The 23,965-nt window shown below is 35.8% G+C and overlaps 1 protein-coding gene across 2 annotated transcripts in view; it reads left to right on the top strand.

Annotated features, from left to right (window-relative positions):
* RAB28 (RAB28, member RAS oncogene family) overlaps window positions 1-23,965 on the top strand; it is a 63,267-nt gene that overhangs the window by 16,203 nt on the left and 23,099 nt on the right. For both annotated transcript variants that reach the window (XM_053941748.1, XM_053941749.1), the window contains exon 4: window positions 5,195-5,324. In XM_053941748.1, coding sequence (XP_053797723.1) covers window positions 5,195-5,324 — 130 coding nt within the window. The remainder of the gene's footprint in view (window positions 1-5,194; window positions 5,325-23,965) is intronic.

A 23,965-nucleotide genomic window follows, 5' to 3' on the forward strand; every position in this document is an offset into this window, starting at 1 on the left:
AGCCCTTGTTCTTTATAAAGAATTGAGAGATGCTGAGAGTAATTGTGTAGTAAGTTGCCACAGCTGTTCTGATAGAGAGTAAATAATTCAATTATGGCAACTTATTCGCATGTATTTGAGTGACCATGTCCTCAGTATCAGCAAAGACAGCAGTGGTTAAGTATGTGTGGACTGTAAGCTGCTTTCATTTGCTCAAAACTCTGTTTTCATCTGCACATTTCTGCAGCAATTAAGTTGCTCTTTACTAAATTAATATTCTGTGACTAGAAAAAAATACTCTAGAATTTTGGCCTGACTAATTTTATAATATTAATGAAAATTTAAAAGTTAGTTCCTTGATGCAAAAGTCAGTCATAGGACAAGGGTAGCTGAGGATAAATGAAAAAGAAAACATATGTTTTTCATTATTGTTTTCTTCAGCTTCCTTTTACTGTGACAGATCTTGATATAAGCTTGGCATGTCTTAAATTTTGATTATCAGTACAAATATATTGGCTGGTTACAACACTTCCATACTAGCACTTCAGTTTTGAAATAAGGCTGCTGCTGTTTGCGTGGTAAATCTTTCAGAAGCACTCCCACGGCTTACCTGTAATTGCTGCCCCTACCCACATATCTAGTTAAAATTATCTTTAAGATCTGGCATATGCTACATCATAAATTGGCTTGTTAATAGGAGTACTGCAGAGTCTACTTTCTCCAGGGAGCAGCAAATAATTTCTGCAATATTCTCAGTTTCCAGTGACCTATTTTTGAAAATGCTCTATAATTCCTAAACAAAAAGCACTCATATGTGCACTAATGTAGGCAAAATGTCTCTCCTACTAGAGTGTAATTATGCAAGCAGGGACTATTCACCATGTTGCTGGAGACTAGAGAATCAATGTGCTGTTCTTGGTATGTCATCTACCATGTGTTTCAAACCTCTCTCATGGCAGGGAAATACAGTACTTTTGTGTAAATATGCCAGTGTTAATTTTCCTCCTTAATTCCTCACACATAATAGGGAAACAACAGCTTTTATGCTGTCTACTTGGTCTGTACTCCACATACTGTAAGTTTGTGGAAAATATGATGAATTTTTTTTCTTTTGAAAGCAATTATGGGATTTCTCTATTAAATTAAAGAAAAAGATGAAATAAATTTTAGCCATGGAGTTGTGACTAGTCTTTCATTAATTATCTGTATCATACTAAGTTGCATATAGAGTGCTGTTGTGAAAATCTAAGCAGAAAGTATTCTTTATGACCTGGATGCCATGCTGCCTTTTTTGCATCTATATGATGTTATACCTGCCATCTTTGTTTTTTGAAAGTGCAGCAAATATTGACAAGACTAAAAAAAATGTTTACAAAAAGAATGTGCTTTAGAAGCAGTGTTTTAGATCACAGAGAAAGGGACCAAAAGGAAGTTAAGCCGACTCTACTCGCAGACTTTGTTAAATGATTTCTTTGATGGTAAATCCACTGTGAATACCCTTTCATCCAAAGGGGTGGGTAGGCTACAGTTGTCTAGAGGACATGAAGCAGAGTAGAATTTTGATGAAGAATTGGTTAGAAAGAGTTGGCTAACCTTAAATGCTCACACTTTCTGATTTTTTCTCCATCGAACTCTGATTAGTGCTGAAGATGGTTTAGATAATCTGCTCTTCTGCAAGCTGGTGAGACAACTCGACAGCTGGTGAAAGAAGCATTGCTGTGTGCTCCTTCCTCATTTACAACTTCCAGCATTATGGCTGGCATTTTTTTTTTTAACTTTTACCATTCTTATCCTTTAGATTGAGTTTCTTTTCCACTGAGCATTTAATAACATAAGTATGTCCTTCCTAGAGCAAAACTTAGATTTTGAGACAATTACATATGTGCCCAGGTATTTGGGTAGTTATAAAAACAGTCAGGAGAAATTAACTGAGATTAACTTAGAGATGCAAGATATTAAGGAATAAATTGCACCAAAATTGGAAGAGGGAAAGTGGATGTTTAATATTAGATTTGCTTGGTAAAGAAGGAAAGATAGCAAGGGGAAAGTGTCATAATTCTTTATTTCCTTGAAGGAACTGATGAAATCTGTTTCTCAGAAATTAATAGCAACTATAGAAATATAAGGAAAAAAACCTGAAGTTTGCCAAGGAGTTAATAACATTGGAGGAAATGAGCTAGATTGGTATTGCTGTCATAAGAAAATAGGAGTTGGAGGGATCTCAGTAGGATCTGTTGCCCTCCTTCAAAGCCATCCATCTGTAATGACTTCTAGAACCTTCAAACATTTTTGAGTGTTGGTCTGTTGGACTATTATAGGTGGTGTATTTCAGAGCTTTTCTATTCTTACAGTGTCCATAGGGTTTTTGTTTGTTTGTTTGTTTGTTTGCTTGGTTTTAGTACTCTTACTATAATCTTCTTGCTGTGAATTAAACCTTTCACTACATGTCATACTGATCACAGATTCGTAAGAAAGTTCAGGGTGGAAGGATGTCAGGAGATTGGTAGTAAAACGCTCTCTAACTACTATCAACTGAGAGATCAACTGGAGCTAGGCTGCTCAGGGATCTATTGAGTTCCTGCTTGTAAACTTCTAAGGATGGAGACTGAGCAACCTCTGGTCAAACTGCTTTATTTTCCTCATGGTGAAAAAGCTGTTCATTAGTTATGGTTTGAATTTCTCTTATTTCAACTTATGCCCACTGAGTTTTATCCTGCCGTGCACTACTGTGAAGAGCCTTGCTCCATCTCCTTCATTGCCTCCTCATGGTTATGGGAAGGCTGCTTTTAGGTCCTCCCAGGGCTGCTTCCTCTCCATGCTGAAGAATTTGGGTTTGTTCATCTCTTCCTCATAAAACAAGTGCTCCAGCCTCTGATCATCTTGCTAGCCCTCTGCTTAAGTTACTCCACTTTTCTGATGTCTTGAGGGGCCTAAAGATGTGTTCTGACTGGATGTGTTCTTTTAGATATGATCCAACAAATGCTGAGTAGAAAAGTTTGCTGGACTGGTGGCTGTACTTCCGCTAATGCAGCTCAGGATCAGGTTGGCCATCCTTGCTGCCAGGGAATGTTGCAGCTGAAATAGCTGTTAGTAAAGTCCAGGGTAAGGAAGCAAAAAGGGCCTTTGCATAGTATCCACAGATGTTTAATTTAGCTGTGTGGTGAGATGTTCAGGGTCCAAGAGAGGACTCATCGGGAGAGAGGTATCAAGAGGTAGGGGCTGAACTGTGGTATCTGGGCTGTACAAAGATGAGGGCCAATAGGGGAATACAGAGGGAGTGGCTGAGGGACATAGGAACAAGGGAAAGAGCCAGTGGAGTCAAACAGCTTTTGAGGGAAACTTCTTGTGTCTCTCTAACCCAGGAAATGCCTCTCAGGGTCTCCACAGGCTTGGATTTTGCCTGCTGTCTGATAAGACCTGCAGGTCATTTTCAGTTGCTCTCCAGCCAGTCATATATTGCTCCTCTCAGCCTGTATTGTTCATCCCTTCTGAGCTGCAGGACTTTGCACTTATCCTTGTTGAATGTTGAAAGGTTGCTGTTGATCCATTCCTTGAACATGTCTACATACCCCTTTGTGGTAACCCTGCCCTAGGGCATATTGGCTGGTCTTCTCAATTTAGTGACTTCTGCAAACTATGTATAAAAGCATATACAAAGAGAACTGTTATCTTCTCTTGAAACTTGTACCAGCATCATCATGCCTACCATAAGTCATGTATTTGTTGAAGCAGTCAGGTTTTTTTTCCCACTTTTTTCATGTCAGTCATGGTTTCTATGACTGTTAACCACTGTTACTGGTTTCTTCTAGTGTACCCTTTTTTGACCTTCAAGTGTCCAAAGATGGATGCATTATTTCACCTGGAATGTTTTAGGCCAGTGTGATATTTGCAAAGTAAGCTTGGCAAATTCAGCTGTGAGCTGCAAATCCTTGATCATATTATATGGAACCTGCTACAGAGCCAGATGCTTCCTATTGTGGACTTTATTATTGTTTCCTTTGAACCTGTCATGGTATTTATTGAATTGCATCTTATTATTTTTACACTGTCATCATAAAATCTGAACTCTCCTCAAGTAGTCTTGCTGTCTATGCTAACTTGTTGCCAAATGTGAAATGATTAAGTAAGTGTACACTCTGTTTTGTGATCTAAGGCTCTCCTTATGATCTAAGGCACTCCTTTTAACTATCAGTTAAAACTGGGCCCTGACAAATGCCTGAAGAAACTTGAAAAATCTTTTCTCTTGACAGTAAGTCATTGACCCAGCTATTTTTGTATGGATCATGCTGTTTTTTCAGAATATTTGTGAAAATTTCATATGAGAAAGAGTGTGCAGATGTAGAGTTTTTTTGACAGGTGTGAACTCCATGAGAAGAAGTGTGATTGAAACCAATTCTGACTTTATTCCCCATTTACAAGATACTGACTTTATTAGGGTGTAGTGGAAAGCAGGAGCAGAAGACTCAATAAGATCTGAGAGTTGATCTTAGAATTGTGGAGGAGACAGGGATGACATTTGGACTGTTGATAGGCTGTGCTTTATAATATTGGATATTTGTGCTGAGGAAACATCAGCAGTGTCCACTTTGTGTCACCTCTAGCTTGGCCCAAAACCTCAGAAATATATGGGACTCCTTTTTGAGTGCTTACCATGTCTTTAGGTTCTCTTTTGAAAATTTAAAGCTTGCCAATACTTCTTACTTATCTTCTACAACACTGAAGGAACAGAATCTGGCCTTTATCCCCAAAAGACAGCAGAAAGATGACAGACAATGTGCAGAAATGTAAAATTGAACTTCCTTTTTTTTTTTGTTCAAAAAAGGGAACATTGAAACTGCAACTAATAATTGTTAAAATAAAAGACTCTCTCCAGTGTAATTTTTATCTTCCTGTTAGTGTGTAATGCTATTTTGGGTTTATCATAAAGCCTATGCAGTTTGTCGTAGTTCTGATATAACTAATTGTGCTCTAATTGTGACTGTGTTGCCATTTTTTTCCTGAAACGTGCATTTGGAACACATGAAATGGAGGAGAAATACTGTAATAATGTGTATAGTATAGACATTTATAATTAGTTTAACTGAGCCTCAAAAGATATGATGCCATTATTTGTTAATGCTCTATTCTATGACAATAATAATTTAGATTGATGCAAATCTTACCATGTTAAATTCTTTTACAATCTATAACATTTTAAACATGCCTTTTTATTTAGGGCATTCTCTTGGTTTATGATATTACCAATGGCCAGAGTTTTGAAAATTTGGAAGACTGGTATAATGTGGTAAAAAAAGTGAATGAAGGATCAGAAACACAGCCACTTGTGGCCTTGGTTGGAAATAAAAGTAAGTTACTCATATTTAAATATTAATTGAAATACTCTAGATGTGGTTTGCTATTCAAGAAATGACATAAGGTATATATATTTAGCAAAATGCAACTAAATATTATCTTGTGTATTTTTGCTGTGTACAGATGACATATTTGGGTACACTTCAGGATTATGGCTCTGGGCAGATAGGTTATGTTATGGGACTTGCTGCATCATGCTTTGCCTAGCCTGCAGCCTCTCTCCCTGTGTCCTCTTTGCTTGGAGAGCAGCATGCAGGACTAGGGTGATCAGTCGCCTATGTTTGAATTTGATAGGGCCCCAGGATATAGCCATGGCATGTGTCTGGAATGGAGAACTGGGGAGCATTTCTCGATGTCATAAAAGGTGTATTTCATGGTGCTATATGTTAAGAGACTGATGGATTAACTACTGGTATGTGTTTAAAAAACTACACTATGCATTAGGCATAATACTTGGGAGTTGCTTATCAGACTTGTTTTTTAATGTTATCTGTAGTTGTTAGATGTTATCACATGAGGTGATTTGTGTTGTTTTGGGATTTTTTTAACCTCCTTTTTGTGATCACGTATGATATAATGGTTTTCTTCTGACCACCACAATATTTTTGTCACTTTATATAATCATCACTTAGTTTCCTAATTTCCATTTCCAACTAAAAAATCTTACACAAACATTATTATTAGCATATCTGATATCTTGATCCTGGCTTTCTTACCCATTTTTCTGTTGAAGATGATAAAAGCAACAGATAAAAATTTTAGAATCAAAGTGGTAGAAGTGGATGCATAATTTTTAAGCAGTATATATAGATGTTATTTGAACAACAGAAAAAATATTTGATTTTTTTTTTCACTTTCCAAATAATTTGTTTCTGTGTTACAGTGACCATGTTATGAACAAACCTGAGAAAAGGACCTTATCCAGAAAATTAGAATTGTTTAAAATAATTTGAAAACAATGTAGAGACAACACTTTCACTCAGAACCATTAATTGTAGTATTGCTACAGTGATGCTGTAACATTTTATGACATTAATTGTGAAAGACTAATTTCCTGTGAAGAAAACAGAGAGGGTCTTAGAGTTACAATATATAAATAGCACTTCTGAAAGCGTAACACTGACAGTGTTGTACTCTAGCAGACCAGAGTCAATAATACAGATTCTGTTGAAATTCAAATGAAAAATATTTTTCATTGGTTTCTATTTTGCCCTAAATTTGGACTTCAGCCTAGCTGGAGTTCTGCAAATCTTACTAAGTAGTTGGGGTAAGATACACTGTAACATAGCATAAAACAATGTTCCTTTGCTGCAGTGGCACATAAGGTGTAGAAAATGATACATTGGTTTTGACTTCGAGGTGTTTTATTTCTGGGTTTTTTTCGCATATGCATGCCCACAAATCTTTAATATCAGATGTTTCCTTGGGAGCATCTGGAAATAGAATCTGGTTTCCTAGCTGAGTTTTCAGACAAATGCTGACACTGACTAGTGAAAGGGCTTTCATTTTATGAAAATAGCAGCTGAAAGAACTGCTTGCTGCCTTGTTTTTCCTTAAGAAGCTGTGTATAAAAAAAAGCAGCAAAATATTGATTTCATGTGATGCTAGGGATGTTTGTTGCTGTTGCACATGTTGAGCATGCCGGGGACACTGTTTACAGAGGGATGTTTTTGCTTTATTTTTATTTCAGCATGATAAAAAGTAGACTTTGAAAGTACATTGCTTTTCTGAATTCTGTAGTAGGATAAGAATTTCTAGGAGGCCTTCCACCCCAATTCTAAAAAAATTAATAGTAGGCTTCTGTTGTTACATAAATAGAAAGCAAGGTGTTTATATAGAAGCATGGTGTTGACTCTCACATATTATGAAGAGATAAAACTACTGGTACTAACAAATTATTAAGAAGTCTGTTCAACTTCTTTACTTAGTAAGTGATAAAACACTCATATGCAATGCAAGAGCAATAATAGGTTAAGAGCCAGGAAAAGCCATTTGATGAATTGATGAACTTACTTGACCTCATGCATCACTCAGAAGAAATACTCCAGTGAGTGGTTTCTGTCTCAGGATTCTACTTGGTTTTTTTGAGCTGTACATGTCTTTTAGGAAAATATCCAGGTAAGCTCACTGAAAGATTAGAAATGTCAATATCCACAGGCAAGTTATTCTAACACTTAACTTTTTTTCTGATAAAAGCTTTTAAAATTTGCCAAGAATGCAGTTATTTTCATTCATAGCTTTTGGAACGCTTTGGGCCAGTCTTTAGATACCTTAATAAGAATTTGGAAGCTCAGCCTCTGTTTTGAAACTTTGGCTTAAAGTTAGTTGCTTGGGCTGTCCTTTGTCTGTTTTCTCTTAGTAATGCTGTGTGAAATACATGTGTATTTTTTTCCATTCTGGGGGAGATGTACCTGGATTCTCTCTAGGGAAAAAGCTATAGCTAGGAAGAAAACAAAAAATATTTCCCTACTACAATATGATACAGAAAACTGTACATTTGAATTCTATTAAATGAAAATAATTTCCCTGGGTAATTTTGTCATTGAAAGCAAATTATTTGATACATAGCAGTATATGGTGCATAATTGTTTACTACTGTTAAGTCATGTAGTTTTATAGGTAATTTATTAGTGGTTTCTAGTATCAATTTGTAGTCATTTTGTTAAATGTTAAGTTTGCGGGGATTTCTCTAGTATTCCATAAAAATTGAAGAAATTGTTCTGAACTGATTTTAATGAATCAGTGCTTGTTTTCACTGTTCTGGTTTATTGTGCAATATTGCAATAGATTAGCAGCATGTGTGCAGTAAGCTGCTGTGTCTGTTTAAAGCATGATAATTAGCTTCAGAGTGGTGTCAAGCTATTAAAATGTCCTGTTGTGATTCTAAGAGGTTAAGGTTTACTCATGAAACGTTGGAAAGGTAATTTCTACTTAAAAAGCTCCAATCAGTTGCTGGTATCTCATCCATCAGAGATTTTTTTGAAAATAGTAGAGCAGTATGAATTGACACCTAAATTCTGGAATTCTGGAGCTTCCCACTTCTCTCTCTCTCTTTTTTTTTTTTTTTTTTTTTTTTTTTTAATGAAGGAGTTTCATTGCCCACTAATTTTTTAAAAATAATTGGGGGAGCAAGATCTTCAGGAATGTATATCTCCATTGTAAAACCAGGACTTTATTTAAGCTGTCTGGGTTCCTTCTAGGTGCTTAGTTTCAGTTTTCATTCTTTTTTCCTTCCTGTACTTTTTTCTTTTCTTCCATAGCCTGTCCTACACATTTGGTCAGAGAGAGTAGAAGACTGATTTGAATCAAGATCTTGCCCAGACCTTCTTTCTGCACTGATATTCAATTATCAATTGTTTTTCCACAGATTTTTGTCTATGCATTTGATGAACAGCAGAAGGAATTATAAAATTTAATGTAGAACTGTTGTTTCCTATTAATTCTAAGTCATAAGATCTTAATAATTCTGAACTTTACAGCTGATATTTATTCTTAAATTTGACTTTCCTAGTAACTTGTGTTGTTTTATTCTTATTGAAGACCAAGTATATTTGAAGTGTGCTTATGTCTGTGTTGCTAGTGCCACTTGCTTTGCACTCTTAACTGAGGAGTAACCCTTACTGTTAATTTAAACTTATGTTTTAGAGTTTCTATGCAATAACTCAAAAACTTTGTATGTGTGTTGCTGTCAAATACTTTGATTTCTATGGTATAAATGAGACTATAGTTATAAAGTGAATGAATTGTGTTTTGTGCACTTAGGATCTTTGCTTAAATTAGGTATTGATAAAGTTCAGTGATCACAATGGATCTTCTAGTCATTAAGTGTGAATTGGAGAGGGTTTATCATGTTTTGTATGATTGATGTGTTTTCTTCCTTTCTACCTTGATAGCTTTATATATTTTCTTCTGTACTAATCTATAAGCAGTCTCCTCAAGTGTCATACCAGCATTTTCAGTGGATATATTGTAAACAAAAATTAACCCAGGTTGCATGGGAGCTATACTCATTTTGATTTATAGCTACCAAGATGGTCTTAGGGCGGTGGTTATCTGTAGCTTATATAGGGGGTAGGAATTATCAGGTACCAGTGTGTAGTGGCTAGAAGAATGATTTCTGTTCTTAGAGATATTAACCAGATCCACTCCTCAATAAAGACTAATAACTCAGATTTATAAACAATCTTCATGACAGATGGGGGTGCAGAGGAGAATGCATCAACACTAATTAAGAATGTTGACCGTTTGTTCGTCTTAGCTATGATTAATTGATCTTGGAGTGCTATCTCTGAACAGGAAGTGGTATGCTGTTACATTGTGAAGTTTAAAGGTTACATTTAGTGTACCCTTTAACTTGCCCTTACATACAACATAAAATGTTTTTACCTATCTTATCTGAGCACAGAAAGAAACATTTTCCAGCCGAGATACAAATTAACATTTGGTATTCTATGTACTAATGTGAATCTGGCTGGTCTTGCCCGCTCTGCTTTTTAACTCTGTTGCTGCATTATATACTTAGTCTCCTGTGTTGTATTTAGAAAATGTCTTCATTGATACTCACTTTGATAATCTGTTTTATTTAAATTGAGAGCTGTGCATTCATTCTCTTGTCCCTCCTAATCTCCCCCAGTTTTCTGTTCTTGCTTCCCATGGGCTTGCTCTTTTAAGGTCCTTCACCTGTAATTAAGACAAGTGTTGAGCAGCTAATGCAAAGACCCCTGTTCTTTAGAGTCTTATGCCTGATCAAACTAAAGTTTCTCTATGCCCAACAGCAGGTCTGGTCATCTGAGTCTTACACATGCTCTTGGGATTGGAGGGTAAACTACTTACATGTAGAGACTACCTTAAAAAGAAAACTTTGTCCTGTGCTACAGTCATTTTACCAACTCATTTGAATAAATGTAGAATGATACCCCGTTTTAAAATATATATAGAGTGTTTGTCTCAACAACACTCAGCTTGTAAGATTAATAGAAAATTGCAGGCCTATGGATTTGTTTCAAAGGTCAGGTAACCTTATTAAAAATTACTTTTAACAAGAAACTTAAATTAATGGAAGAGAAAACCACAGGTGAAAATGATCTTTTATTCACCATAATATTATATTTTGAATCCAATGTCTCAATGTGCTCTGTATTAGTTTAGCAGTGGGAGCAACCTAGGAGCACACACATTTTTGAGTGAAAAAATTACCTTGCTTGTCTGAGAAGGCATTAGTCTAGCAAGATTTTGATCCTAAATCATGCTTAGCTTAACATTAATAGTGCTGGGTACCATCCATGTTGAAGAGATCTATTTAATTATGTCTTTTAAATTGCCATGTGGACAAGTCTGCTAAACTGTGATTAGTAGATAAAGCTTGAGCCTCAAGTGCTGTTCTTTGGAAAGGATCTGAGCTTACAAAACTTTATAAAGAACAAAAAAAGGAAGGTTTATTGCTTTTGTGTAATATTTACCTTGCCATATTGTATGGTCTGTGAAGGGAAGACACCTGGCAGGAAGGATTACAAGCGTCTGTGCATATGTATTCCATTCTGGCTCCAGTCTTTATATGACTTGCTGTGATAAATGTATCTGTTGCAAAGGGTTGCAAATCAGCTCATGCTTTACTTCAAGCCTTCTTTCAGAATTCTTCACTAAATGATCTTGGATGAGAAGGCAGTGGACACAGAAGCTGATAAATAACCCAGTTAAAGGCAATTTTTTAGACTTCTGGACTTAGAGTACTGCACCCATTATTGAAGCATGTATACAGTATAGTTTTTGATGGTGAATCCTTTTTCTCATACTACTCAAAAGATAATTAATAATAATCCTTATCAAATGTCTGAATTAAGCCCAGATAGCTTTAGTTAGTAGTGAGCTTGTTCTTTCCTTTGTGTTCTGCTGCAGTCTGGGGTTCATTACAGAGTTGAAGCTGAACAATACACACAACTTGCACACAGAAGATATGTTACTGTTGTACTACTTGTCTGAGTTTGAGATTTGTAGTTCTAGATAGAGCCCTGACATAAACAGGTGTAGTTCTGTAAAAATCAATGAATTTGCATTCATTTGAACCAGGGCAGTTTAGATCTGGGCAAACTATTTGCAGGAAAAATGTTTTCTCATTAGGGTCATACAGTGCTTTTACAAGGAAGTGAGAATAGTCATGAACTATTCCAACTAATAAACAGTTCTTATGCTGCACTTTTTTATTTTAGTGAGAATGAATAAACTGATTTCTTCTTCCTACATGTAAAATCATGTGGCTGCACTTGAGGTTCTTGTTTTGTGCACTTGAGTTTTGCCTGCTATGACTAACCAAGAACCACAACCAAGTTCAAGGACCTGGTAGACAGTTGTTAGTGTAGTTGGAACAAACATCAGTGTTACAGAAGTACCAGTAAATAATATATTCTCATTCCCTAACAGTTATGCTTAAATTGAGAAAAATCTGTAGAGATGTCATTGAAAAATGCAAATAAAAGTAAAGTGTATAAATACAAAGGTTAGAACAGTATATGTATCATATTTTTATAATAATACACAAATGAAATGCTGAGAGATCTCTTACTTTTTCCATGGATTTTGTCTGTGGTTTATTTAGCAATGTAGACATACGCCCAATAAAAAAAGATGCTGCATAAACTATAGTTCAGGCTGAATGTGCTTCTGTTTTTGGTTTAGGTAAAAATGTTTTTTCTGGCTGCGTCCTTCATACTTAGGTCTTCTTACAACAAATGGAAAGCCCTTAATTGTACCTAAGGGAATAGTTAATCTACGGTGGACATATGGTGGACAAAAGCTGAGTCTAGTAAATGAAAAAAATTATAAACAGAAAATGTGTGAATGTCTGCACAGTCTGAGAGTCATGGGAGATACTGTGATGTTGGATTGGAGCTATTTTAGGTTAATTTGCTATTCTTTTCTATTAGTATATTAATAGAAGTCAGTGGAGCATAATATACATAGTTTTAAAACCCAGTCAAATTCATGTCTGTTTTATTGGTTTGAAAAAAATATACCTGTTTTTAAAACAGGGCAGAATTTCTTTTCTTTGCTGGTTGTCCTGCTCCTACCTTTGCCACATGACATAAATGCAATTTCAATTTCAGTAGTGGAGGGAAACTCTCTGAAATTTTTAAAAGTTATAACATTTGATTGGGGGTAGTTAATCAGTGTTAACCCTGAGCAGCTCTTGAGCTTTATGGATTCAAGCATTATATGTGGTTGCACTTTTCCAGCAAAAGGTTAAGTATTAATGGAAAATGTTCACAGCTCTTTTACTCAAAGAAAACATGTTACTTGTAAGTTTTCTTTTGATTTTACTTTTACAGTTACATTGAATGTCTTCATTCATTTAGCCATCCATAAAGCAAATATTGTTGCACATGCAGTGGATAATAAGTCTTTTTAGGACTACTTGTGTGGTATGTCACAGATCATTAACTGCAAGTAACCACCTGACTTGAGGGAAGTCTGGAAGCATCATTACAGTGAAGTAAGCTTTTATTTCTGTATCACTGCAGCGCATTGATTTGTAGGAATGTCTCCATTAGCTACTGTGGAAATATATTCTCATATATTATTATTGAAGGAAGACGATAACCAAATTTCGAGTGTGAATAGGGAATTACTATTAGGATTTTGGACAAAATGGAGAAAAAGACAAATGCTATTGTAGCATTATTTTCTATTTAAAAGCTAGATAAGTAGTAAACTAATCTTTTTTTAAAGCTTCAGAGTTTCAGAGTCAGACTGACAAATGTAGTAACAGTTGTACAGTGTTTTAACTGAAATGCATGTAGTAGTTGAATATATTTAATACTCTATGAGCAGAAAGTGTGGTAGAGAAATTTATTCCTAACCAGAAGAGAAAACTTCAACTTTTTCTACTAATTTACCAAAAGAAAAAACAAAACAAAACAAAAAGGACTTTTATTGGAAGTAAGCAGTTATTATTCCAGTTCAGTTTTGAGAATGAGGGATAGTCTATGCCAATATGGGGAATAATCATAATGGATAACCTTCACTTTCTTTGTGGTATAGTGTGAATGATGTGCATGCAGTTTGAAGAACAAAGAAGAAAAATTACAGGGAATGCATTGTATGTATATTGTGTAATTGTCAGGACATCATCATGTTTATTGGGGTTTTGCAATAGAAGTGGAAATTAATGGTACCATTTCAAGTTTAGCCCACAATTACAGCTCCATTTCTGAGGGTTTATGATACCCATTTCAGTACAGGAACATATGTACTCTGCTAAATGTGTGGCTTTTTTGATAGAGCTTTAAGCATATTAAGCACTTAGGAGTTCTTCATTGTTCCACTATTTGAGAAGGTATGTCTTGATGTGGTACCAATTGTGCTGCAGTTTTTTTCTGCATTCTACTTTAGTGTATTTCATAGACTGTGTTTTTTTTGAGGGGAAAAATGGTATTTGAAAAAAAAAAAAAGTCATTCCTCATATGTGTGTAATATGAGACTGTGAAGATGTTACCATGGGAGTAACTACTAAGCCAGTATCAAACAGATCACTGAGATAAGCCTGTTGGTTAAATGCAGAGAGTATTGTTGTTATTTACACTCTGTGCTTCCAGTCATTGTGGTTTGGAGGATAACTTCAAAATATGCTTGTTTTCGAAGGAGAGGTCTAAGACTTTGCATTAAATTCAGTTAAAAATGAATTAAGATTTACTGAAATGTGTTGATTGAGGAGGGTAGAGTACAGTGATGATGAATGGTAAATTCATAATCTAATTTATTTATTTAAAATAAGGTTGTAAAAGAGGAGGCCTTTATGTACATTGCACATAGTTTCTACTTCAAAAATACTGAGTTCCCTATGAAATTTTCATGACATATTTTTGTTTTTGTAACTCTAGTTTTTTTCAGAAGTAGTACTTAAGATAAAAATTTTTGTTGTTTATGTGGGTGTAAATTTAGAGCACATTTAGTGAGCTACTCCAAGTTTACTCTGGTGTTTTCATGTTAGCCTCTAGTTTATAATATTCTTCTGGATTACCTTTTTTAATCTGTATACTATGAGGGTTTTCTTTGGTTGTAAATATTGTCCAATATTTTTTACCTAATTATATGTCATAAGAGGAATATATCATACTGGTTTAATATTAGTATGTAGAAAGCTACAGATGGTAGAATTCATTAAAGTTTTGAAGTATGTGTACAGAAAGAGGAGTAACATTAACTCATTCTGACTTTGACTGGAGAACTCAGTCATACCTAGGTCATACCATTTAAAAACTGCCATCAGGACTATTGCTTTTTGTTTCATGTGCTAAACAAAAAGTAATTAAAAAAAAGCTATGGCCTAAATAGTTGAATGGAACACACAGAACAGTAAAATGCCTTGGGAATGGCTTGCTTTGGAAAAATCCAGGGGTATAATCATGACGTGTATTGAGGACAACTTTAAATTGGTGGATTTTATAACCAAGCTTTTTTTTTTTTTTTGTGGTAGATAATTTAACATGAAGGCTGGAAAAACCAAGATTTGTACAGATAGCACACCTTTGATACTTTGATAGGACAGAGTTCCTAAAACTTACTTCATACATTTACAGGAGCTTGATATGTTTTGTTTTGGAGATGCCACTGTGATGTCTCATGGGATGTGTATCTTTATGCTTCTCCTCATTCTCCTACAGACTTTGTTCCTGATGCTATGGGTAGAAAGGCTGGTTTAGTTTTTATTTTTCCCATTATATCTTCCATGATGTAGGTAGGCCTTCCCCTTAGGTATGATAGGACTTTGTGAGAGTAGTGCACCATGGATACTGTCCTACTGACAAATCTAAACTTGGGAGAAAATAGCAGTGTAAGACAAGCAAAAAAATCCCTCTCACAAGGCACCATACTGATCTTTCTGAACCAAACTGTTTGGTTCTCTTGATTGGAATTTTTTTTAGAAAGTTAGTTTTTTGAGCAGAAAAAGTAATTTTCAGTGTAGTATATGAGCCCTAGTCCTTCTGACTGATAGTTCTGAACTAGTTCAACTGTAGAGAATTTCCAGAGTTTTTGAATTTAGTTCATTGTTTAATTCTAAGTATACTGTTGTGGTAGTTTAGTTTAATAACATTACCCTGTGTACTTGCAGATGTTGGAGAAAAGAAGCTTGGCCTGGTTGTGTTGTAATTCTGTGAGGTTGAAAATGGCTCAGTGTGAAGAGTACTGACAGTTCTTTCCCAGTAATATTCAGTACTGCTTTAAGAAAAATTTTTAGAAAGCACTCCATAAAGCAGCTCTAAAATCTTTTATTTCTTAAGTTGTCTCAAGCTGCACAGTAGAAGTAAAGGAAACAATATAAGGAAAGAATAAAGAGCAGTCATTGTAGAGATCTCTACTAATAGGCTAGCTAATATACTGCCTAATTAATAATTTAGCAATTTTATTGGGCTGACTTCTTAAAGTACATGTGTTAAGATGACCTGATTTTACACTGTAAGTATTGCAGTTTTATTTTGGGATGGTGTATACAAAAGTTTATTAGAGAATGGTTACTGGTCTAGTTGCATGTTTCAGTGGTTGATCACTAGGGCAATAATGCTGGTTTCTGAGCACAGCCAGCACTTTTTCCAGCTGCTTTATAGTGATATCTTGAAGCTTAAAATGTAATCTATATGGGTAAGCCACAAAAGCCACTATATATTAAAGCAGACTCTGACAATAAATCAAAATTGAACAGCTGGCAACACTACTAAAGTCATAAACTTATTTATTAAAAAAACTAAACAGAAGAATTATATTAAAAAGAGAGGAATATGTTCTACAGACCAGTGGATATAGCTTAAAACCTGGAAAGTGCTGCAGATTAAGGGCCCAATTTATGAACATCTGTTCTGGCAGTTTCTCTGTGATTTTCATGTTCTTTACAATAAAAGTGTGAACCATGTTTTTCCCCCCATACTAATCATGCTTTTCTGCAGTTCATAAAACTTGCATTGAGCCTTATGCAACTGGGCCTGTCTGCTTTACACACTTGCAGAGTAATTACTATTCATGAAAGAGTTCTATAGCAACGTCACAATCCCACCATATACACTTACCCTCACTTGTTTCAAGCAGTCTTATTGCCTTCAAAAGCACCGAAACAAGACTTCAGTTTCCTTCATATTTTTCAGCTTACAGCATGGCAATGAACTAATGAAGCAGGACACTGGAGAGCAAACTGGACAGAAAAATATCTTGTTCATTGTTTCTGTAAAATTGAAGCATACTTACAGTCTTTCACAGTCACCGAAACAACTGTTAACTCCCCTTATCTCTTAAATTTGAAATAAGCGATCATAGAAAGATTATTTTAATTGTGATGTTTACATGGAATAGTACCCTACTCTTTTTGTCATATTGACAGATATGTGAGTGTAAGCTTTAAGATCTGATCTGCTTTGAGGGGGAACTGAAAAATCAAAAGTTTAAAACTGAGTGTCTAGTTCCATTGTCAGTGGTGGTGTTTGGGTTTTGACATCAGCATGACCTAGATTTGTTTCAGAGATTTTAGCCACAAGCCTTGTTGCATAATCAGGCTTGGTCTGCACAGCACAGGTCATAATATTTTGTTCTCTACCTCTTGCTTCATTAATCTGAAGGGAACACTTCCAGCCGAGAATTCTCAGGACAGGAAAATTTCTGTGTACCTTTTGGGAGCTACCTTCTCATACATTTAGGCTTATACTAACTGACAGTAGGGAAAAGAAAGGATATCTGATATCCTTTGGACAAAGAAATGTCTTGTAGTAGCAAGGCATTTTCTATCTCTATGCCATCCATTTTGGAGCATTTTATAGCATGGGTGAATCTCTGTCATATTGGTAGTGTGTATCCATTTCTGAAGTTGCTTGGCCAGTTTTTTCTCCAGCTCACTTGTGGGATATTAAGAAACTATATTTCAGCAAAATGTATATGGTCATTGACAGTTCCTTCTGTCTTTCCATTGAGTGATACTCTTATAATTAGGTTTTTTTATAGTACTGAGGACAGTACTATTAGGAAATAAAACATAAAGTGACTTATAATAATTTCATAGTTCTGGAAATTAAGTTTCCTTTCTGCTTTGTCTAATACAACACATGAATTAGTGCACTCTGAATCATTTTATTTGCAAGTGGTGTCCAGTATATTAATGTCAGTTCTTAAAGCACTTTTTTTTTTTTTTTAATAGAAGGGTCAGAAACATTAATGCTGTATTTGCTATATATTGTGTTTACCGGTGGTGAATTTTTATTTTCTGCTTTTGATTTGTTAAAGTGCACAAATGTAATTTTTATGCACCTGCATAAAATGTTTCACCTGGGACTGGGGTTTCATTTGTTTGACTTGATTTGTGCCCTGGATTTAGCAAGGAAGTAAGCCAACAGAAATCAAGGCTTCATATCATCAAAGACAATATCCCAGAGGCTGTTGTCCCAGAGGAAACCAAGAAAGGGATCCAGGTCACAATATTTTTTCTTGGACCTGACTAGTATGTTCTAGATTTCTGTTTTTGATTAGCTCAGAATTTCATATTTATAGTGAGCCTCTTGTACATGGGTGGACGAGGGAGGCAAGCAAATGACTGCATCACTGTAATTTTCCATCTGCCTCTCTCTGTTAGACTCTACTGTCCAGGCGGGATTACTTGTCTCTCTTCTTCCACTTTTTCATCTTCATATTCTTTACACCTTGTCCCTTGTACTTGGTGCAAAGGCAATTTTCTCAATGTTGTCCATTTTCTTTTCATCCACAGATGACCAGGAAGTGTTGCTTCATCAGCCCAATATACCAGGCTTTTGGTTCTTTTTTCTTTTTCTCTCCTTCTCCTTCTCTCCTTCTCCTTCTCTCCTTCTCCTTCTCTCCTTCTCCTTCTCTCCTTCTCCTTCTCTCCTTCTCCTTCTCTCCTTCTCCTTCTCTCCTTCTCCTTCTCTCCTTCTCCTTCTCTCCTTCTCCTTCTCTCCTTCTCCTTCTCTCCTTCTCCTTCTCTCCTTCTCCTTCTCTCCTTCTCCTTCTCTCCTTCTCCTTCTCTCCTTCTCCTTCTCTCCTTCTCCTTCTCTCCTTCTCCTTCTCTCCTTCTCCTTCTCTCCTTCTCCTTCTCTCCTTCTCCTTCTCTCCTTCTCCTTCTCTCCTTCCCCTTCTCTCCCCTTCTCTCCCCTTCTCTCCCCTTCTCTCTCCTTCTCTCCTCTCCTTCTCCTTTTCTTTATCTTTTTCTTTTTCCTTTTGTTTTCTTTTTCACTAGTTACGTTTTGAGACATGTGGCTTACTTTGCATACTTTTTTACTCTATTAGACAACTTATAGAAGTTGTATGTAACAGCTTCTTTGAATAAACTTGATGGATGAACTACTAAATTCTTTCGGTTTAAGTAGTAGCTCTACTAGTGTACTGAAGAAGATTTCTTTTGGAACTGTTACAGTCTACAGGGTACATAATCCACATGAATTAATGTGGCATTTCCTTCATAATCCTATGCATTTTCTGCCTTACAGCTGCTTTTATGTTTTTGTAAGAACTTTAGTAGAATGGACCTTTAAATATGTGTTGATATCCAAAATTGTTATATTGTCATAGTGTACTTTTGTACTTAACACGTACAAGTAGAAATAAGCTGTAGTATTTTTATTTTTGTGGGTTTTTTGTTAGAATTTAGTATTTGGTGCTGCGTATTAATTAATTAGGCCAAGAAAGCAGAATTTTTGTGAGTATGCTGGTGCTTAAAAATGTAGATTACTGTCTGGTGGGGTTTTCAAATGGGATTAAACCATTGCCTAGTTTTCCAGTAGTTGCTTTGGTACTTTAAAAAGTTCCTCTAGGAATGCCTGCTTTCATCTTTCAGTCTCTCAGTAGCATTGCAAATGTGATTAAATGTTTAATTCTTCCAAGAGGACATCTAAATGTAGGAGAAGGTCAATTCTTTTGATAACCAAACCAGTAAATATATGGCAATATAAATGAGCTAGTTCTGACTTGAGTGTGTGAGTTTTTTGAGTTTCTAAATGAATTTGTGAATAACATTGGAAGCTGTGAATTTTAGGATTGGTCCATGGGAAAAGTGTAGTAGACATCACAATTCTATTATATTTGAAAAATACAATTTTGTTTAATTTTGCAAAGTTTCTGAAGAAACATAGAGTTAACATCTCTTTAGCTAATAAAATCACTTGAGTGTGCTGTGCACTTAGTGTAGGGAAACTTATTTTTTGTGTTTACTCTACCTCACTTCTTGTTCTGGAATTCTTTTCCCTAGCATCAGCACAGCTGCATCATCCATTTCCACAGTCCTTTTAACCTCCACTTTTAATTAAAAAAAAATTAAATCAAATGCTGTTTAAAGCTTCCCATTTAGTTTTGGGAAAATAAAAGTTCACATCTAGCTTAGACGTGTGTGAACAGCTGTTAAAAGCCACAAGCAAAACGATACTTATAAAAGTGGTGGGGGGAATTTTAAGAGCAAGCTGCCAGTTTGAATGTACTTTTCAATAGCTCTTCACTTTCAGCCAAATGCTTTTAACAATAATTTTCTTTGAAAAAAACCTTTTTTATAGAACCAGCAGCCCAAGCAGTTAGGCCAGTGGTAATAGGAGGCAAGTTGCCATTTCTCTTTAACTTTTTATGAAATTTTTCTTTGAATCTGAGGAAATTGCTCATTAGAGAGGTTGGAGGGGCTGATGTCCACCCATGCCCACCCACATGTAAGTACATCTGTCCCCATTTGATTCTAATGAGGGATCTTGTTCATTGAAATTCCCAAGTTCCAAGACTAAGCGTAATACTTCCCTTGTGCCATATTTTGCAGGCATTATAGTCCTGCTCATGATTTAAGTATTTTGAGGTAATCATAGGATTTCTCTTTTTTAGTCCAGGTTACTAAATCTGATTAAAATCAGTTGGGCAGAAACAGGCAGAGAGTTTATCTGATGTTGAATATTTAAAAGAAAGAGGCAAAATTTAGACTTTTCCTTGTTCAATCCGCCTTCTGAAAGAGAAAAAACAAGAAGTTGTTCCTTCAGGAACATTTTGTCTTTACTGATATTGGGGGTTGTGGGGTTAGAGTGTAAAATGCTCTATGACCTAATATCTATGTATACATTTCTCTGGGATTTGTTTGAGCAATTTTTTTTTTGATCCTGTCCTGGCTGATCTATTCCATAAGTGATACATGGTCACTGCAAAGCTTTCCCAGATGTCTGGTGGCACTTGGAGCAGGTGTGACTTGTCCCACCCTGTGCTAGGGCCATACTGAGTTCACTTAGCTTGAGCTTACTGTGTCAGTGCTCATTCAGAGCATGCATCTGGATGTGGACTTGTCTTCAGACAGTTGGGGAACATCTCAGGTGTAGTCATTGAATGTTTTGTGCGGCAGCAGAGATGCTACTGAAGTTTCTTCAAAGCTGCAATTTTCTTTCTTTTTTTTTTTTTTTTAATTGAGGTTGTTGGGGTGTCTGTTGGCTTATAGTCTTAGCAGATTATAGCCTGTCATAACTGGTGATGTCACTGGTCTTGGTGCTTAGTGCTTTGCTGTGTTGGGGTTTCCACACTTGTGGAAATACCTTCAGTATCACTTTTGCTCCCAACAGTGTGGCCTATGGTGTGCATCCAAATATTTCCTGTTCAAAGGTTTGGTGTTACATTCATTTAACACATGTCTTTGGAATATGCCCTTGTTTGCTTTACATGGGCAGCTGGTGAAGATGAGTTGGGTTGCAATGTAAATTCTTTTTAAGTTACTTAGTCATTGTTTTCTCCTTATATGTCTGAGTATGTTTTGACTTTATATTATTAGAAAGTAAGAACCTAAAAAGCTTTTTTATCACTTCCAGTTTGTTGGATATCTCATTTTTATGTTTAGCTTGAATTCCCTACAAATCTCCTTCTGTCATTTCTGAAATGAAAAGAAGAAACAAGTAGGACAAGCAAAATGCCAAGTGAGTAATTTCCTTCTAACACAATGTGCATCCCTGGTGTCAAACTGCAAAGCTCTGATAAAACTGGGATTAGAATTTTCAGTGTGAATCTCAGAATTATCCTCAAGAATTAAGAAAAATTTTGATGATCCCAGTTTACAAAGGAAAGCAGTGATGCCAAGAGAAATGAAAAAGGTTTTATATGAGGAGGGGCAAAATAGATTGAGTTTCCTAGAAGTCAGAAAAAGACAAATGGGTGTATGAAACCATGAAAAGAAAGGGTAGAGAACATGGCATCTTTTCAATACAAACTCAAGGAAATGTCATGCCTTTTGTTTAAGCAGCAAGCTAAAAATAAACAGATTAAATTACTTTTTCACATTGTGAACAACTAAATTGTTGAAGTCCTATTCATTGTAGAAGCCCGAAGTGCACATGGCTTCAGAAAGGAACCGCAGAGACTTGTGAAGGGCTGGCCCACCAGAGGCTATGAAATGTTTCAGCTGTATTCCTGGCAACCTGGAGATGGAGTGGCAGGCTGAGGAACTCATGCTGCCTCAAAGTGGGGCATATATCAAGGAGTTATCACTGTAGTTGTACTGTTTCTTACTTTCCTGCCTCAGTTCCTGCTGTTGAATGCTCTTTAAGGGAAGTTGCTGGTGTGGACTTCAACTACCTCATTTAAAAGAAAAAAACAAATTCACTCTCTCGAGGTGTTACAACTCCTTCCCCCAACTCCAAGCTCCAAGAAACCTTTTAGGACAGTGAACAAAAAACCTCCACACATCCTTGCAATTTTGACCTCAGTGCCTTAGGCTGTGTAGGTATATTTGTGTGTACTACTTTGTAGCTGGTTGGTTGGAACAGCACAGGTGAGAGAATGTGATCTGGATTCTGGTGATTGCTCCACAGTCTTATTTATTTTTCAATACAATTGTCTTTGGATAAAGTAATTAAGAAGTCTGGGGGACAAAGAGAAGTACTGAGTACTCAGTAGTCCCTGGTGATAAATTTCAGGCCTTCAAGGTCTTTCTTTAAAGTATCTGCTCTTAACCAGTTAAACTGGTTCAACTGTGAATCTCACAGACTCTTCTGAAAACCCTGTGTCTTGCCTAGACTATGTTAAAGAAAATTATGATACTGAAAAGTTCTAAGAATCTAATGTGTTCTTTAATATATTTTTTATTAATATGTTTTAAATGGAATTTTGATGTTGACATAAATTCGTCAGAGTGGTCAGTGATGGCCTAAACAAATGTTTAACCATTAGCAAAAAAAGTTGATTTACTATCCTAATTTAGAACACTTCACCCATGGCAATTGTGCCTGTGGAAACTCTTAATGTATATTAGAAGAGGAGGAGTATTCTAAGTCACAAAGAAATTAGGTCATCAGCAGGGTTGTGCTAAAATTTTAGTAGATAATATCTTGGTGTTATTTGCAAGGGACTTGTTAGCTTCTTGATGCAAATTCTCCTTTACTTTTCCAAACCTAGCAAAGGAAGTACTACTGATCCTTGAGGATTCCAAACTATAAAAAATAGATTGGGTTTGTTTGAGGTCATGACTGACCAAATAGTCTGGGAAAATACACTTTCAGCAACTAAGTTCTGCTTTAAGTCAGATGTAGCTGATTTCTCTAGGTTAAAAATTGATTGAAGCAGAAACTCTTAAAATTACCTTTGGTTTTAGGAAGTTTTAGAAAAGAAACATTAAAAAGTTTACAAAATGAAGTTCCAGCTGAACCCTAACTTACTTAATATTTTTAAATCAAAATGATTCCTGGCAAAAACTTATGAGAGTGCATAATTGTATTCAAATTTAGCTGTTCTCAGTGATGTATTTCCCACAACACAGCCTGGTCTGAGGTGGTTTTGTGATTGACTTCACCCACTTTCACTTTTGTCATCTGCAGTCATGGTAACACTGCATGGAGTCAGTTTTGTTCACTAATCTAGCCTCAAATGAACAGAACAAAGAGGAGCTCTTCTTTGAATGAACATGTGGATTCCTTTTCTTCTGCAGTGGTCCTATCACATGAGAAGCTTTGGAAGTGCTCAGCCAGTAGCCCAGGAAAAACCTGGATCATCCCTTTGATTTTCAATTATGCTAGCTTAAACTACTAAAGAAACTATAATTTTTCTAACTGATTTCAGGCCTGCCTCTTCTGCTGAATGATCTACTTTCTTGATGAAAGTCTTTTTGGTGTGAGATTGGTTTGATTAATTTTACTATTTTTTCTTTTGTGTGTGAGAGAGAAATAAGAGGGAGTAGGATTGCTTTGCAAAGGCAGATGGCTGGGTTAGCTCTGAGAAGAGTATGGGCCCTCATTTGAAACAAATTGTGTATAAAGTACTTTTCTTATTCCCTTGGTTCCTTTATGCATTATATAGCTTTTAAAGTCTTGGACAAGGTTGTTAATGAGTTTTGTTCAGTCCCTTATAGCTAGCCTGATGACTTGGTTCCCTCTGCTCATCTGAGACTGGTTAATACAGTAAAGTATCTGTTTTAGTGTGTCCACTATTTGATGTTTTAAATTTGATTAGGAAAAGGCTTTTGTAGCTTTTCCTCAATATCTGAATCAATAATAGGTTTCTTTTAAGCTAAAGAAATTCTGGACCACGTCTTCACATTATGATCGAAATTTATATCAGGGAAAAATGAGCTATATGCTCACTCTGCTCAGAGGCAAGAAACAGTTCTTCAAGATAGTGATGAACCAACTGATGTATTGATTAAAATTCAGGTAGG

The sequence above is a fragment of the Vidua chalybeata genome, chromosome 4 (assembly GCF_026979565.1).
Source record: "Vidua chalybeata isolate OUT-0048 chromosome 4, bVidCha1 merged haplotype, whole genome shotgun sequence".
In the NCBI taxonomy this organism is placed as follows: domain Eukaryota; kingdom Metazoa; phylum Chordata; class Aves; order Passeriformes; family Viduidae; genus Vidua; species Vidua chalybeata.